Genomic DNA, 18,757 nt, shown 5'->3' with positions numbered 1-18,757 from the left:
TTCTGATTATATTCTTCTCATGATAATGATGTTTCCAAAAATCAGTGGTGAAACTCTGAAAACAAAACAGCAGCATTAAGTGTTTTAGGGCAAGTAGCAAAAAATTTACTCTGTATAAAAGAATACACTTGCTATTTTTAAGGAAGCACTTTCTAAGAAATTGACAGGAGCAGAAAAAGTTCAGCCAAAATATCTGAGGAATTTTAAGTAAGAATTTTCTGTGCTTTTTACTGTATTGTGTGATAAACCACTTAATCTTTGCTACAGAAAGAACAAAAAGCATACAAATGTGACATTCATGTTTGTACACAGCTCCCGAGGCATCCCTGGATGTACGGAGCAGCTACACATTTAATCTCAACCTAAGATTAATCTTCTCCTTTCAACACTTTTAAGAAAAATATCAAAAAATGTTTCCTTCATGAACAGCTCCCCCCCCAGGTTTTCATCACCAAAATGTTTTCTCCTCTGCCTCAGGCTGCCTCTTTTCCATCTTTTTTTAATCTGAATAGGGTGCTTTTGGGACAGCACTGACTGTGGGCAGAGGCTGAGCACCTTTCCTGCCCACATCTCCTCTTTCTGGCCTCAGTGGAGGGAAAAGCCTAGCTCCAATGCTTCCAACTTTATTTATTCATTTTTTTTGTTTTTCTCCCAAATAATAAGATTGCCAGAAATACACTATAGCAAGGGTCAGTAATAATTCATTGGATATTGACTATTCTTCAGTGCATGTTTTCTGCTTCCAAGCCACATGAAATTACAAATCACATGGCCATTGACTGTTGCAAAAAGCAGCACCCAAAGCCTTCTACAGCGTGAGCCCAACACAACACAGGACCACCACCCTTGAGCAGGGAACATGGCCAGGGCTGGACTATCACCTGCTGGGGCAGAAGCTGTAAGAAGCATATATTCTTTGCACCTAAGGCGCCTCAAACTGGGCACACCAACATGGCTGGCTGGTGGTGCTGGTGACAGGAGGACGTGGTACAAGGAGGACAAGTACAGGGAGTGAAACACACAGCCTCCCATGTTTTCCCCTCCTTGGCCAAGGCACAAGAAGTTGTTCTTCTGAAGTATTTTGACAAGCTGTGGGGCTAAAAGAAGACAGAGGGAGACCACCCCAACAGTGCCACTGTTTTATGTGGGTGTCCTAGAAAAGCCATCATCCCAAGCCAGCGCTGATGAGACCGCAGGAGGCCACACAGAGGAATACTCAAAAAACTAAAGCAGCGTCTTTATTTTATACATAACAATCAGTATAAAAAGTTTATTACATAAGAGCTGTTCTGTTTACAATATATTATATTGCTTCAAGCTGATGCAGAAACTTCTTACATTATAGCTCTACTTTGTTTACAATATATTATGCCGGTTAAATGGTACCACTGCAGTTTCTTTTTAATACACAAAACTGTAAAGCCAAAAATAACATTGAATTGAGTTATTCAGTTTTTAAATTAGGCAACTTTTTATTTATGTATTTGTTTTTCTTATGGAAAAGTCTAAATACACAATTTGTAAAAATTTGCAAAATGCATCTTTCTTTTGTCTTAGGCAAATAGCATCTGTACTCATTGAAATAATTCAGGGTTAACATCTACAGGATTTTCTCCTTGAATATTGTTACTTAATTTTTGGATAATATTTGCTATATAACCAATAAAGGGGAAGTTTAGCTGTAACTGAAGTGTAGCACAAAACACCATCCAAAGCACTGAGAGAAGAAGCCTATATAATCATGCTACAGAATTATTTATAAAACTTAAAAGGAATAGTAAGTGTCAGCTCAGTGGTTTATAATGAAGCTAATAAAATTCCAGCCAGTAATCTTAACTGTAATGAACAGCATTTTAACATTCAATCCATGAGAGGTTAACGAAGGCTGTGAACTTTGTGTAACACGAACCATTTCAGATGTTGGAGCTCACCAGATATAATTGGATTCGGGTGGGACATGCTTCTCCTCGGCCCTTTTTGGCGAAGGCGTGTGCTGCCTGTGCTTGCTGCCTGCTGGCCTCAGGGCGCTCAGACCGCTGGCTCCGTACCCTGGAAAATTATCCAGTTCAAGAAAAAAGAATCCACAGAAGTGGGCTCGTGATCCACAGCTAATATTTCAAGTGGAAACTGTCTTACCCATTTGAACAAAGGACTTTGCTTTGCCTTACAAAAGTGCTCACATGTCTGTTACCCCTCAGGATGAACGGAGTCCTGTTGGACAGACGGATGCTTGGCCTGGCCAGGGAGCCCAGGGAGCCCGGCACAGCCAGGCTGTCACTCAGCCTGGGGTTTACATCTGTAACCCCCATGCCAGATGGGTTACAGTCATGATGATCTGCCAGCTCTAGAGTGGGGTGTAAGCAACCCCCTGGGGAGAATTTGCACCAGCTACCTGAGCTGGGCTTTGGTTTATAGCTGAGTGCAAAGAAAAAGAACGCCAGTGACCATAAACACCTGGGGGGAAAAAAAAGCCATCTGAAACAGGCTTAGTAGAGCTGCTTTGTTGTGGAAAATGAAAGTGAACAATAAAAATGGAATTCAAAGTATTATGTTGTAATTCTTTATAGGTTCATTTACTCATCTCATTACTTAAAGCTCATGGAAATTACTTTGAAAAACTGAGTCCTCTGTTCAATTTTTTAGCCACTTCTTTTTTTAAGAAAACAGCTTTACCAAAGAGCCATTCATTTGATGGAATATGAAACAAATCTCTCAAGTTAACTATAAGTCTCCTCTCAAGACCCAGTGATGTTTGGTTTCAGTTGAAAAGAGGGAACTGCTGTGCATGCACATTAATGGACACTTAAAATGGGGGTGAATTTTGCCAAATGTCCCTTTCACAGGTTCTTTGCTGAATACAGAGAGTTTTGCAGTACTAAACACAGCAGGACTGTATCCAAACTCCAAGTAATGAAGGAAAACCTTGGAGTTTACAATAATGTGAGACTATTGACTTCTTATCACAAGGCAGGTGTGAGCTTTGGTTTTGTTGTACAGGTAATTACTTCTTTGGTGATGGTCACCTAAGGTATGTATTTGTTTTCATTTGCTATCTGGGTTCTTTATAGGAAGAGTATGACATGAAGAAAAAGTTCATACCACGTTACAAACTGTAGTTTGTAGTGGTTCATTTCTTTATATCTTTTTTCTAACCATAACTTGTATTAATGATATTTCTCCTTCAGAGAGTAGCATGAATACTTAAACACAAATCCACTAGGTAACAACAGAAAAGCAGACTCCCAATTTGCACAGCAAACCAAATTTTCACAGCAAAATCCATCTTAGTTGGATAATACTCAGTTTTCAATGAAAATACTGTATTCATTCTATACATTTTGATGTGACAAAAATCATATGCATCAACAGGTTTTATTAAAAGTGACCATTCAGTGGATGCTGCAACATAAGGTTCACATTCCTTATGGCTGATTGGTTTTGTAGCTGCAAACTTTTTTATTATTGACACATAAAACACAACATGTGAATTGGTAGCCAACAGTGATATACATTAGTATCTTTTGGGAGTATATAAAGATCACATATTGAAGATCTGCTGTTACAGTATTGTTGCACATGAAACATAAATTTACATCTGAAATTCTTACTGGATATATCCTGTTGTATTTCAAATAATTATACAGTACCATTTTAAGCCCAGTGAAATGATCAGTTACAATAGATGGTAAATGGACCAAAAAGCACAACAGAAATTTATTTCAAGAACTTTAACTTTGCTTTGTGGCAATGTACTTTGTATGCTGTGGAACATGGGGAAGAGGAGAATTAAAATGTGAAGTTGCTAAGAACAGATCTTGCATAATTCTTCAAGATTTCTCCAAAATTTCCAAAGGACATTACATTTTTTCAAAGTTTCAAGTAGTGTTAAAACCTGACAGAGTTTTATTTTTAAAAATACCTACCCAGGATTTCAAAGCTAGCTGATATTACTGAGGAGTATTGAAAAAATTAGATCCCTTCCATGCTATGGTGGGAAGACATGCAAGTCCTCCTCTGACTGATACCAGATTCTGGAATTTCTAATACAAAAATGGTCATGATAAAACACTTTCAAATTATTATGAATTTTTTTTAAGTAGGTAAAATTATGGAGTATTGAAAGCCTTTGTTTTATTGCTTGGATTAAAGGTTAGAGAAAAAGGAGTGTGGTATCATTAATGATGCTGGAAAGGCTCTTGAGGCAGTCATTTCTGTATAGCACTGGGTGTGTAACACCTCAGATACAACTCTCAGGGTTTGTTTCTCACTTACTTTTATTGCAGTGTCTCCCGTGCCAGCCTTCCTTGCACTGGCATTTGTTGGGCTCCACACAGGTGCCGTACAGGCCACAGCTGGGTTCGCAGACAGCTGCAGAAAGTGAACACACACTTGTTCTCATGACATTTCTTCCAGAGACAGTCACGCATTTGCTCTCCCTGCTGTTTCACATGATGAGCTGGTCCTGGCACAGGCTGTGGCTCTCAAAGTAAATCTATGCCTTTGCACTGAGTACAGTCAGAGCCCTGAAACCGTCCACACCCATCTCTTTACCTGCAAGCTCTGGCTCAGCCCCTGGCAAGATAATCACGTTGTACAGCAGAGCTGAGCATCCATCAGAACCAGCCAGAGAAGGAGAGTTGTCCCCAGCACTCCATTCAGGAGTGTTCTCATTGTATTTTAACTGGGCAAAGCATTGACATTTTATTAAGCATTTCTCTAGTACTAAACTGCTATTGCTGAGCTGGCACACTGCTGTTTTATAGAACTCAAGAGTACAGAAGAGACTGTGAGGACACTTCTGTAAGAAAATCTTTCTGGTTTATGATGTACATCCAGAAAGTAAAATAACTTGAATTACTTTGTCAACAAACAATTAGCACTGACATTATGTAAAAAAGATACTGCACAGTGAGCTCGATGTTCCCACAGGGACTGAGGGAGTGGCTTTGGTACTCACGCTTTGAACACAGGTCTCCCTGGTAGCCTTTGGAGCACTTGCATTTGTTCTTACCAGTACATTTGCCTCCATTTCGACAGGGCTGATGGCATTTACCTAGAAATTGAAAACATGGAAACAATGGTCTTAGTCCCCTGTGCCTACTGGAGACAAGTGGCAGACAAGCTTGCCTGTACCTGAAAACTCAACAGATGTTAGAGTGTGCACTATGGATCCATCAGGAAAGACTCTGCTGCAGGTCTGTGCTTCCAACTTATAAGTGTTCTTCTCCTTTGAGAATATGACAATAATTTGGCATGGCCAAAGCCTGTGTGACCTTGGTCAGTACTGACTTCTGCTCTCCTCACCCTTTACAGGGGAGGCAGCCCTGCCCAGACCATGCAGTTCCAAAGAGTGGGATCCAAACCCGAGGGACCCCAGCAGAAAAAAAATCTAGTGCCATCTGAGAGCAGTAGGATACTCAGGAAATGACAGGTATGGCTGCTACTTGCAGACAGTAAATAGATTGGCTGGGCCCTTCAGCTTGTAGCACAGTCTGGAAACACTGTGGTGCTGTGGATGGTGCAGTGAGGGATGTTCCACATGGCAGCTCAGAAATGAAGAGCACATTAAAAATACATGGCCTTCTTTCCTGTGTGCAAAGAACAGAGCAACTTTGCTAACAGTAATCGGAACTGGCAGACATTTTTCCAGGCTCTTGGTCTGGAAATTACTTTCCTTCACAAACAGCCTTTGCCAAAGGCATAGGCTGGGTCAGGTGTTGTTGCTGTAGGAAGTCTTGTTTGGCCCTGATTGCCTGGGACTGAGGAGGCCCCCCTGGTGGAGAACCACACTCAATTTCTTTCTTTCATGCTGGGCATGACACACCAGGGACCTTCCTCAAACTTAACGTCCAATGTCCCACCATCAGACAGCCTTGTTAGAATTTGTCTGCATTTCTGAACTGATTAAATCTTCTCTCTAAGAATGGAAGAACAGTGACCATGAGCTCAGTCACTCCCAGGCTGAGGGAGGTTCACTGTCACTTTCTGGGCACTCTTGAGCCACCAGGAACTGCATCCTCACTTTTCTGCCACCTTGGTGCCCATATGTACCAATGCAGATTTTCTCATTGTGGTCCAAACCCATTTTTTATCTTTTCTAATGCCACTAGACTTCCTTCTTCATTCAGAAAAGAGAAAACAAAGGCACCCTTCCTAGATTTAACACAAATATTTACCTGTATCTCTGAGCAAATAAAAACTGGAACCTGGGGCAGCAAACTAATTCCTTTCCTTTTCCTTTTTACTTCCCCTTATTTTCTTTTTCTTTTCTTTTTTTTTTTTTTTTAAGAAAGGTATTAACTGAGACCTGCACATCATAATTTAAGCATCAACACTAGCTTGCTGTGCTGAAAACCTCATTTCATGATCACAGACTGTCCTCTTGGGAGCTCAACATCACAGGCAGCACCTGCTTAGCCCTCAACCCCTGCAGACCTTTGTGATATACATGTGTATTGTCAATATAAAGGAAACACTTATTCCTATTCTACATAATTATTTTAATAAACCTGAAAGAAGTTTCATAAGCAGCTGATGGAACAAACTGTGCTGAGGAGAGTTTCTATAAAAGCACAATTCCTCTGCAGGAGCCTTTGGGGAGGGAAACTTTAGGCATTCTAATTTACAAACATTTGCATCCCAAGTAATTAACAGTTAGAAAGAGCAATGCTAAAGAAATCAATGAACTTTCCTAGTTCTTTAAGCAAATCTGAAGGATATGGGTCAAGAGATGTGACACCAACTTCCACACCAAGTTGCAACAGGCAAGCATTTGGCTCAGCACAGCTCAATTAACTTTGGACTAAGATTGTCACAGAATAAAGGAAAGAGTAGTAACTCTCTCTGTTATTGACTAAGAAATGGAAAAAACAACAAAACCAGCTGGTGACAAGTAGGAGAGGAATCCAAACCAAAATAAAACTCTGGATTCAAAGTGAAACACTAATTAGGAAAAAACCTGGAAGACTTTGAATGCTTGTTAGTTTTGTAGACTGGGTTCAGTACCCTTCCCAGGAGTCTTACAGAGGGATTCAATTATTACACAAGCACTGAAAACCTATACCAAATTCTAAAAAAACCCCAACAAAACAACAAAACCTTGCAATTTTCAGAAGATGGCTTTCTGCCTGTTGAAAGGTTTTTCCCCCTCATTATTTTAAGAATCCCATGATTAAATGTAGCTGGCCCTGGATCTAAGAAAATGGACTGAGTTGTGTTTCTGCTCTGGTGTTTCTAAGCCTTGTCTAGATGTCTTGCAATCTTCCACTGCTGTGCTGGTGCAGTGCCCAGGGGTGATGACAGCTGTCAATCACAGTCTAACAATTGCAGTCCTGGCTTTACAAGAGCCAGAGTAAGTGCATCGCTTTCCTTGCTCTCATTGGCATTGTCCCAGTTTATCACGATCTGAATTTGCTCTTTTTTCTTTTGTACAGAAGCTAGTTTACTGCCTGTATTTTAATTAATGTAATTTGAGCTTCACAGGTAAACCTTTCCAGGAAATCAAAACAGTTGCACTTATCCTAAGTAGCAGTAGACAAATACAAGCTTCAGTTCCTCAGACAGATCAATTAAATGGACTGCCCTTAATTATACATGCTGCAATAAGAGTTCTAAGAATTCTCCTCAAAAAAAACCACCAGCAAACATAAAATACATGCTTCTCTCTGAATCAAACTTTAATTTTCATCCAAAAAATGTCAACAATGTTCACATTTTGGGGACTGAAGAAAGAAATGGGGTTCTGCCAAATAGTCAAATTTGAACTTGATGTAAGCAAAGGTAAATCCAGTGAAAACCCACACTGTTGTTCTTGTGGTATATGATCTGAATTTATATCAGTGGGCAATCTTCATTTCCTTAAAAACAATAAAGCTTTGTTGCTTCTTTTTCTCTGAATTTTTAATGCTGTAAAAAGGAGTTGCAAAATGCCTTGTAATGCATAGAGACATGGTGCAACATTTACATACACCTACTGTTAATCTACACATAAAGACTGAGCAAAATGTAGGTCTTACTGTACCTGTGTACTTTCTTTGCATAGTAATTCACTTGTGTATTGGCTGATAGCAAGTTAAGAGTTTATTTCCATGTGTTTCCAAAGTGATAAAAATTTCCTAATTGTGAGGAGAGCTTGTTTCTACTGATGTATATTAAAAAATCAGCATTTACATATCCTAGGTGAAATACTGCTCTCCATGCTTCTGTGAAGATGCTGGGGAATATTGGTGGGATTATTTACAGCAGGGAAAGCTTTCCTGCACAGTGCCCTGTTAGAAGTTGCAAGTCCAGGAAGAATGAGGTCTGGTTGTACATCCTCAAGTTACCTTGTGAATGTAACTTTACATTTTACATGAAAGCTCTCAGCTCTTACAGTTTAGTTCTCCTTTTGCCCCAAATCTTTTCATTCCCAAATTATAGTAGCCCTTTCAGAGGTGACAGCTCAAACTTAATCTGCTGTGCCCAGGTGTGATTTGCCATAATGTTTTAAAATAGATGCACCCCACAGGTTTGGCATGGCAGCACATGTCTGCCACAGGGCATTGCTTGCGTACTTATGGCTTGAGGATTGTTACCAAGCCTGGTTACTAGTGGAAACAGAACAGGGCAGGGGATGAGATGGTCCAGCAATGAATCAAACTTCTGAGTAGGAAACTCATTTGGAGGCATGTGGCATCTGACTCAGAGGGTCCCAAACTTCTGAGTGAGACCCTTGCTCTGCGCCCAGCAGAGGCAGCTCACATGTTACCATTCAGGCATTGACAGTAGAAGAAGCTGTAAATGAAAACAAGTACACAGGGATGCTACTCACTAATTTCACATTGGTCTCCCTCATAGCCTGAAGGACAAATGCATTTTCCCAGATAGAAACATGTCCCTCCATTGAAACAGGTTGTTGTACAGTTTGCTGAAACAAATAAAAAGAATTAACTAATTAGTTAATATGAACTAGAACTAACTTGGACTTAATGTTCTCTGCTGTTCATCATAAATAAACATTGAGTAGGTTGTAAAAGCAGGATTAACCTCTTTTCATCTGGTTTACAAAGTAAGACTGAAATGCAGTTATTCCTACATAATGCTTTACATGGACACACACAAGGCAATATAGAATGAGACAAGTGAACAATACAGCAGTGAGCTCTCTGAGGACAGTCTGTGCTACATCTTTATCAACCCTCACACATTAAGCTCATTGAAGGATTAAGGCACTATTGCTATTGAAACTGCCAGTGTCTGATAAAAGGAGCACAGCCTAGGACTGGAAGCTACTTCTACAAGAGGATACTTCACTACAGTTCTTAAGTAATCCTTTGACTGAAAAGAAACCTCTGTGAGTTTTTCTGTGTGGTGACATAGATGCAAATGCTCTGACTTTCAGCTGCCAAATAACTTACATTGTGTTAGATGTGACTTTTCACCAAACTGCTGGGATTCACGTTAATCCTTCAAGACATCAGGAGCATTTAATTAAAGCCCACATTTGAAGCATTTTCTAAATGTGGCGAAAGTCTGTTCAAAGACTAGATAGAAGTTGTGTGGGCTTTGACACCAACAGTTTGTGTAAAGAAATAGGAAGGTTCCCACTATTTTGCTGAAAAGGCCTCTAGGACCTTTTGCATTCAGTCTTACCTCATATAGACCTGCAATGACAAATGGAGTACGACATTTTGCCATGAGCAGGTCAGTTACATTTCTGCAGGAAAGTACTTGGTTCTTTCTACATGGTAGCTTAGGCTGCTCCAAATTACTGTTCTGAACAACTGATTGCTGGTTTTACCCTTCATGAATCCCAATGCAGCAACAAAAAATGAACAGCTTGCATATTTTTTTCATGTGTCCAGATGCAGCACATTAATGTACTAAATAATTAGTAAAATTAATTTTACTACAGGAAACTAGAGCTCAAATAGAGATTTTTTTTCTTGTAATTTTTTTTTTCTCACCCCAGAAATAGAAGTGATTTTTGTGTTAAGATCAGTTTTCAGTGGATCGACTGAAATGAGTATCCCAACAACCCTTCACAGAGCTGGGGTGTATGGATACTTGCAACTTCCTACGTTCTTCCAGCAGCTGCCAGCCTGTGCTACAGCATCTATTTTAAGAACCACAATATTTTTAAAACTTATTTAGTTATTGCTTGCCTGACATTCCAAAATGCCCTTCTCGAGGGAACCTGGCGCAGGTGAGTAAAGAGCGGCTGCTGCGCGCAGAGCCGGGGCTCCGGTGGGCGTTTACCTTTGTCGCAGTTGATGCCGTAGAAGCCCGGGGGGCAGATGCAGAGGCCGGGTGTGATGCAGAGCCCGCCGTTCATGCAGCGAGGAACACACAGTGCTGAGGAGTGGAGAGAGCAGAAAAAGCATTGCTGATGGCAATGTCCAAATGTCAATACCTTCCTGGTATTTAAATACATGCTCATTGACTCCTTAAGCTACTTTTCCTTCTGCTTATTGTTCTAAGTCAAAATAAAGTGCCTCTGGTAAGGGGTTAAATCTATTATATCTTTGGTTTGTATCTCACAATTTCTGTATAGTGCTACTAAAAATTGTAGGCTAATTGAAGTTCATTGACTCCATATGTAAGCAGAAATTGCCTCTTGTATAGTTTAATACCAGACAGGGGAGAGCAAAGTACCCACATACACCTACACACTCTGGATATTTAAAATCCCCCCAGACAAGTGCTCTCTACAACTGTATTCTGGTTCCACAGTTGTGCAGGCAGGACTATCTCAGAGGGGTCAGTAACTCAGTGAACCTTCCCTACTCCTGCAGACCTGAGCATAAGCATGGCTACCTAATTTTGGCTAGGTAAGACTGCTGCGCAGCCAAACTGTCCTGCATGCTCCCAGTGAATCTCCTCTGGAGCCCCTGTGCTCTTCCAAGACCTCTCTGCCTTGTGGCCACCCCAAAAGGCTCTTCAGGGAGGCATGTTAGGGGGCAATGCTTCACTTTGTGGTTGCCCACAATTGGTACATGCAGCGAGGTCGGGTCCATGTTGGTGAGTTAAACAGCACCCAGGCACGGGGCCAAATGGCCTTGTGCAATCATATTGTGAAACTGTTGGTGGCTTGGCTTTGTCCCAGCTGACCAGCAAATCCTCCTGGCCATGGTCCTGGGATGAGTAGTGACCACAGGCTCCTCCTAGGAGTGAGTTTGTAATGGGTTTGTTGGAAGGTAAGAGTTTATTAAATATATGAATGTAAGCTGTGCCAGTTGCTCTCCAGGCCAGAGAACAGTCCTTGATCCTTTTATTTAATATTTTTGATGTAGCCAGAGTATCTGGGAGTGAATGATTGTATTGGCGTAGGATGCTCATGGGCATGGGCGTCTCCAGTCGCCCTGGGGAGGGACTGACACTGGGAAAAGGAAGGGAGGGATAGGAAGAAGATCTAGTTTCCTTGCCAAGTCACACCAGTTTCTTGGTTCATCACTCCTGGAAATGTTGGTTTGGGCTATTATCCACTCATGGAAGAGAAAGAGAACCTTCCCTTCATCTTCCCATTTTTGTTTTCAGCCTGCTTACAAATCTGACCTTATCTGCAAATAAACAAATGCAGAGCAATAAAGCGCTGTTCTTTGTTTCACAGCTAGTCCTCATCAGCAGAAGAATCCATCTTCATGTCAGATGGATTCCCTGTGATTAGGGATCACTTAACTATTGCATCAGTTTTTGTTAAAAGTAATTTGTGAAATTATTTTTCATACGAAGCAATTCGTATTTCCACTAGACCATGGATGATAATAACAATTCTCTTATGTATTTGAACTCAAAATATATGAAATCTTCAGAATAGGCCATTCTTAATTTTAGGAGAGCCTACAGTGCAGTTTTCCTGAGATTGTGGTAAAGAAGACAGTTGAGATTTTTTTATTAAATTACCTTTTTCACAATGAGGCCCATAAAATCCATCAGGGCATTCACAGACATGTCTTTCGTTGCAAACCCCTCCATTTCTGCATCCTCCTGGACATTCCGCTTCATAAAATATAACAACAATCTTAATTAAAATGTTATGTACTTCAGCTGCCAGCCAGATCTCAATAGGATTGATATATTTGACACAAGAGTTAAAATATTTGCTAGCAGACAAACACTGAAGAAATGGAAATTCAGCTAAGATTTCTTCAACATAAATTGGTTTCTCTTTCAGTAGTCTACAAATAGATGTTCCATCACATGTTCACATGGGTGCTGCACTTGTTGGTGGACTCTGCATTTTCATCTCTCTATTGCTCTATAAGTGCATGAGCAATGTGGATGCTCTGCTCAATACAGTACTTTATTTTCTGTGTGGAAGTGATCAGGCAGCTTAGTGCAGAACTTGCGTGGCTGGTTAGACCTACCCTTAGTGTGCAGGGCCAGTTTCGATTTCTGCAGCCTGAAGTAGACATCACTGCAACTTGCATTGCATTAATTACCACTGAGGTGACAATGATGAAATCTGTGTTCACATGAAAGAGTGAGCATCAAGGCTAAATGGAAGAAGGCCAGAAAGGAAGATGAAAGCAGTCCTGCCCAACAGTTCTGCATCATCATCAGCTCTCATTCATATCTCAATTATTGATCAAATACGTAAAAGCATTTGGCAACACCAGCAGGATGATACAAGGATGAGAGATACTTCTGGGTGCCACCACTATCCTCAAAACACCAGAGTCCATCAAACAAGAAGGCAAACTAAATCAAAACCCTGTGGAACACCATCAAAAAGGCCTGCTGGGTAGAAAAACAATTATACAAAAATGCCTTCCCAGATCCCTCATGGAGAATTAGGCAGGAGAGACTGCCTATTCCCTTCAGAAAAACTCAGCATCAGTAGAGAGCAGTAGTCGGCACAACCTCCTCATCTTGATGCTCTGTTGTGTGACATTCCAAGTGAGAAGGTTCAAAACCTCTGAGGTAAAATGATATGCCTTAAAAGTAAAGCTGTTTGCAGCCATAGTAGTTGTAGTAAAGGATTTTTGGTCCTGCTGTGTTCTAACACTGTATTCTAGGACTTTTTCTGTAAATGCTTCTCTCTTTGTACTCAAATGCAGAACTGCTATTCATTACCAAAAAATGCATGCTTAAATGCATACCATTTCAAGCAGAAAAATAGGAAAACATATCCTTTTTCTTTGTGACCACCTGTTAGCCACAAGAAATACTCTCTTATCCACAAAATTGCTCCCTTGCTCCCGTCACTTCCTCGGCTGGGACCTTTTTGTATGGCCTAGAATAACCAGAAACAGTGGCTAGGGCCCTGACAGGAGCTCTTCACCATGTATGATATCTTTCAGAGGAAGGAAGCTCACACCTACTCTAACACCAACCACTCTAGAGATTCTTATCTTTCTCAGCATCTGTCCTAAAACACTGCTGTTTCCACCTTACTAGACACAGGGCAGGAATTGAACATATTCCAGTATGGGCTGGAAGAGATGATGTGAGAAAGCTCCTCCTTGGCATGTCTCTAAAGTTTGGGAAATCTTCCTTCTGTCTCTCAGCTGGCTCCATGAACAAAGAACTGGGACAATAATCAACCCCAGGTTTCCTGAGAGTTCATATGATGCAATACTGCTAAATTGTTAGATATTACAACTTGTATAAAAATGATAACAACAAATAATAACACAGAAATTATAACTTGGATGACTGCTATGACTAAACTGAGTTTGGAGCCCTTCCTCTTTAAGCCAGTCTTTTCCAAAATATAACTGTAACTCTACTCTCCCTATTAGAATACCCCAATGCTATTTCCAAACTTTAAGTTCAGTATTTTTGAGCTGAACTGAAAATAAAAAGAGAGGAAAAGTTTTATGTTGTATTTACACCAGACACACAACTTCATACATGAGATATGATTGTTTTTGTGTATTTAAAGCCTCAATTTTTCTTTCTGTTTCTCTGTCCACTTCTCCCCCTCCTCCACTTTCCCTGGGCTAATTGGCAGCAGGAAGGCTTCAAAGGGGACAAGCAGCTTTGCTATTTGGGCATAGTGAGGTTTCAAAGAATAAACAGCTCTGGCTCCCACTGCTCACTCTTTGAAGCCACACTACAACCAATTATCTCAGAGAAAATAGTGCAGAGAAGAAAATGTGGGACCGTGAACGAAGATTTAATAGGGGAAGGAAAAAATCTTGTTCTTTGTACATCAGCCCTGTCATGAGTTAATTTGATACAATTGCACATGATATGGGATAATTATCTTGTCTTGGACACTGATTTTTCAATTTCCATAGCCTCAGCTTAAAGTGATAATTATAGTCGTTTGTGGTGTATCAAATTAATTCGGAAAGTCTTATTACATAGTGATTATGGTTCATAGATCAGTTGATTGAACAAGTGCTCTCCTTTCCAAGCAAAAACTGCAAAAACTTCATGGCTTTTCTCCTACCAGCATGTCCTCTGTGTGCTTACTGCTTGATAACTGGAAGTACTGAACAGCAGCTTCCACCATTTTACCTGTATCAAAAGCCAAGAGGTTGCACCTGAGCTACAGAGAAGGTAAAGCCAAGTTTTGCAGAAATTTTCTGATTTAAGATTTTTGTATTCAGTTTGGATGTGCAAGTTTGAGATTTAGGGAACTAATGACACCAAGCAGGAACTGAGGCACTGACAGCATTAATTGTCCCCAGTGTCCCCACTGTAGTTCCCAGGAGGGCAGTTCCCCACATGATGTGCCATTTCTGGAAAAGTTAACCTCAGCCTTTCACAGAGCTAGCTCTTCTCCAAGCACCTTGAAGTGCATGCTAGTAGGGGCTTTTCATATGATACATCTCTATCAATGTCTTCAATTAACATCCTACTGCTGTTAATGTGATGAGCAGTGAACAGCAGGAGGGAGAAATGTCTCCAACCCAGTGTGCTAGGGGAGTTCTGTAAGAAAAGGCTCAGTAAACACGTAGTAAATGATCAACAAAGAGCACACAGAGACAGAAAGCCTGGAATTCACCATCATTGCTTCACATTGTGTGACTGCTTTACTTCCATCCTCTCTAGCTCTTATCCTAAATGAAACATAAGACAGTTAGGTGACCAGATCTAACAGCATTCCAGCATGTTTTCTTCAGTGTTACCTTGCTGACAGGTTTTAAAGAAGATGGCGTTCTGAGGGGTCTGGAGAATAATATTGCCTTCGGAATTCATTATGATCACGTTCACTTCAAATGCAGCGACCCCATCTTGTTTTCCAAGGCAAGGAAATCCAATCTGAACAACTAAAAGGATAATAATACCAATAACACTTATATTTACATGCACATATACACATACATACAAAAGCATACATTGCAATACTAAAAAAAAAAAAAAAACCAAGTTATAGATGTAGCTAAACTTTGGAGGAGTGCCATTGATGAAACAATGTAACACAGATCCCTTTATTCAGAGGCTCTAGGATTAGAAGTAAAGCAGGTCAGGAGAAGAGTTTATGTTCATTTGCTGAAATAACCCCAAGAGTCTATAGCACAGACTATAGTGATCTTAACACAACCATATTTTCTTGCAGATGAGGAAATTAATCATGTGGAGGTATCTAAGGCTATATCAAAACATGCTGGAAGCCTACTTTAAATTTTCTGAGTTCAATTGCTCACTTCTGAGTCTAAATTTTCTGTGCTGTCAAATGACTTCTGTAAAAACATATATTTCGGGGAAAAGTTACTTTAGATAAGTTTTTCTCATTTGGATATTGCAAATATTACCTAAATGAGATACTGAGCTAACCAAAACTTACTCCATATAGTGCTGACAAATGGTACACTTGATAAGTATGACCATGGGTGCAGTTTTTAAAAAGAAGACATAGACACCCCACTCTGACAGAGCTAGTTGAGAATAGTGACATTTGGACATTACTTTTCCAGGAAAAGTATTCAAACACTTTTGAAATACAAAGAGTTTAAGCAACTAATTAAGGCCAGTAAATCTGGAGTATTTTAATGCTGAAGTAAGCCCAGTATCTCAGAACTGTGGAATTCTCTGTTGTGATTGTCACAAGAGATCTTAAATAATCTTGAGATGAAATGATTTTATCTCTTTTCTTCAAAATTGGCTCTTCTTAGCTGCCTGATAAGTCAAATCCAACTAATAGAAATTGTTTATTTTTTCTTCTAAAGCTGGCCTGAGATTTCCTAATAAAATACAGAGCTAAAAGCCCTACATTTGGGTTGTTTTAGATTGCTTGCTATAAACATTTTGCAAGCCATAATTTGGTCATTTTTGTTATTTGGTGCCTTGGTAAAATACAGAATAATTTATTGCTAAAACCTATTCTGCCTCTGGTAAGTCCTACAAATAGAAAGGTGCCTTGCAGTTCTCATTCTGAAGTAATTACATAGTGGAAGGGCTTTTGCACCAACCTTTACAAGGACCAAAACCATGTAACCAGGTGGCAAGAAGGAAACACAGTTTATTACTTAAAAAATACATTTTAAATTCTGTAACCTTCTTAAACTGTAGTAATCTCCTCATAGCATCAATGCTTGGATTAGGATGTGCTTTATTTGAACAAATTGCAATGGGGAGGAAGATGTGGCAGACTGTTAATGACAGCACTATAGCTGTATCTAGATTTCATTGAATTGGTAGCAACCCCTGAACTCCCCTGAGATCTGGCTGTGGTTTAAATGCCTAGGGAAAAATCCAGCAATGCATCACTAGAGTCCAAGGCCACAGATCATAAACCTTTTATTCCAGCACTGCCCACTCTGGAATTTTTGGACTTAATCATGTGTCTGAACAGGCACACAGATATGCAGTAAAGGACCCTCCTGTGAGCAAAAACCACCTGGATCCTGGCTGAACTCTGTGGTGGTTCAGAGTTGAAATAAAGCCCCCAAGCTCTTCCTGAATCTTTGCATTTTTATGCCTGTTTGATGCTAAGCAGCCACCAACAGCACCACAGTCAAACCAAAGCACAGAGGGAAGTCCCTTGCATCAGAAAATCGGCCATGAGCCCCTGTGGCCCACCACGGTGCTGAGCAGGGCCACAGTAGGGCAAACCTCAGCTGTGGTCCCTGCTTCCCTAATTCAGGATGCAGTCTACATTTTTCCATCACTGGCTAGAAACAAGGAGAAGGAATCACAGATATGGACCTCTTTCTGTTAACCATCCTCCCAAAACCAGGCCAGAAAACAGCCTCTCCTGCACATAGATATTTCTGTATCCTCTGGAGCACTTGTATCCAGGGCTGCAGAGCATATGGCTCTAATAGAACAAGGAAAGTTTAACAAATTTGAAAACTAACCTAAGGAAATCTAGTGACTTAAACCTAATTTAATTTTAGGTAGTAATTAGAATGCTCTCCTAGGATGCAGAGAATGCAGGTTTAATATCTTTTGTCTGGGAGGTCATGCCTTTTCCCTCTGCTTAGGAAACTGAAATTCTCTAAATTCTTCAGTAGAAGCAGCTGAGAGTAACTCCTGGATATCTGCAAGCCCTTCAAGTTTGCAAGCAATTACCTTACCCACTAAGCAAGTGTGCCAAGGCCAACAACAAAAGCCACCTTTAGTCTCCACTGGGATTGCTTAAGCAACATCTCTGAAGACCAATCTCAACCAAAGCAGGCATGAAAGGTCTGGAGAGGAGTGGGAGCCCATACACAGTCCTGCAGCCCACTGCCACTCTACCAGCACGGCAGGCAAGAGCAGAGATGGTGTTGCACTCAGTGGAGACACTGATTTCTGCTGCTGAGCTTGGAGAGATTTTCAGCCTGTTTGGATGCTCAGCACCTATATTTTAATGTCTCAACACCAGCAGTGGGCAGGGAGAGAAGGTCTCTGAGCCTGGCTGGTGGGCTGTGGGGCTGGATGAAATGCACGAAGCAGCGCTGTGCCAGCAGCCTGCTCACACCAGCCTGCACCAGCACTGTCCTGCCTGGGTCACACAGGGACAGCAGTGGCCAGCTCGGGCCACTCAGGGGCACAGATCTATCTCAGTCACAGGCCACTACATTGCTTCTGGGCACACACCTATAGCTGTGTTTACCTCTCTGAGTGTGGTGCTCAAGATGTTAATCACTGCCACAAAATGACTCACTTTGTTTTCAACTCGCCACCCTCAGATTGAAACACTGGACCTACATAGGCTTTTCCCTGCAGTCAGAAATGAGCAGCCAGCTGCTTCTCACTGGGCAGGTATCCACACTCCTCCCAAATATCTTTTGCACAAGCTGAGCAGTCTTAGCTCTTTAAGCTCCCTGAAAAGCATCTCCAGTCTTAACATCTTACATGTGTTTAGGTGTAGCAATATCATGTTGTGAGCACTGAATCAGCTACAAATTCTGGGACTTGGCAATAGGTTTTCAATAAGTCTAAGGAACCTAGGTGATTTAAATCTCACTTAAATCCAAGGAGAATTTGGTACCTCATCTCAGGATGTACCAAATTAGAGAAAGCTAAGAGAAGGACAAGTCTGCATCCAATGAGAAGCAATTGAGTAGGCTGTGACTCTTCAAAGTCTGGCAAAGAGAAGAAAAATCAGGGGACACATAATAGATGTATACAAAATCATGGCTAGGATGAACAGGATAGATTGACTATTGTCTCTACCAGTGCAAGGACCAGTGCCCATCAGATAAAGCTGTTGCAGTCAGACTTGAAACAACAGGAGGGGGATCTTCATGCAATGGATGGCAGTGAACTCCTTGCCAAGGTGATTGGAGACAACAGAAGATGATATGGACTCAAGGACAGTCTGGAAAAGTACTAAAAAGAGAGATCTATAACTCATAGGATACAAAGTAGACAGATCACTTAAGACACAGGAAATCAT

At 40.8% G+C, this 18,757-nt stretch overlaps 1 protein-coding gene across 1 annotated transcript in view; it reads right to left on the bottom strand.

The window, feature by feature from the left end:
* Positions 1-1,213: 1,213 nt before the first annotated feature.
* The window catches only part of WIF1 (WNT inhibitory factor 1), a 37,798-nt gene continuing 20,254 nt past the window's right edge, over positions 1,214-18,757 (bottom strand). The window contains exons 4-10 of the mRNA XM_071423498.1: positions 15,060-15,200; positions 11,881-11,976; positions 10,237-10,332; positions 8,810-8,905; positions 4,958-5,053; positions 4,273-4,368; positions 1,214-2,049 (exon numbers count right to left, since the gene is read on the bottom strand). Of these exons, the coding sequence (XP_071279599.1) occupies positions 1,928-2,049; positions 4,273-4,368; positions 4,958-5,053; positions 8,810-8,905; positions 10,237-10,332; positions 11,881-11,976; positions 15,060-15,200 (743 nt within the window). The 3' untranslated portion in view covers positions 1,214-1,927. The remainder of the gene's footprint in view (positions 2,050-4,272; positions 4,369-4,957; positions 5,054-8,809; positions 8,906-10,236; positions 10,333-11,880; positions 11,977-15,059; positions 15,201-18,757) is intronic.

Source organism: Agelaius tricolor, unplaced genomic scaffold, assembly GCF_023055355.1.
Source record: "Agelaius tricolor isolate 1412-34295 unplaced genomic scaffold, bAgeTri1.0.p SCAF_3, whole genome shotgun sequence".
In the NCBI taxonomy this organism is placed as follows: domain Eukaryota; kingdom Metazoa; phylum Chordata; class Aves; order Passeriformes; family Icteridae; genus Agelaius; species Agelaius tricolor.
The sequence above is the reverse complement of the archived record's forward strand: the minus strand, read 5'-3'. Positions and strand labels throughout refer to the sequence as shown.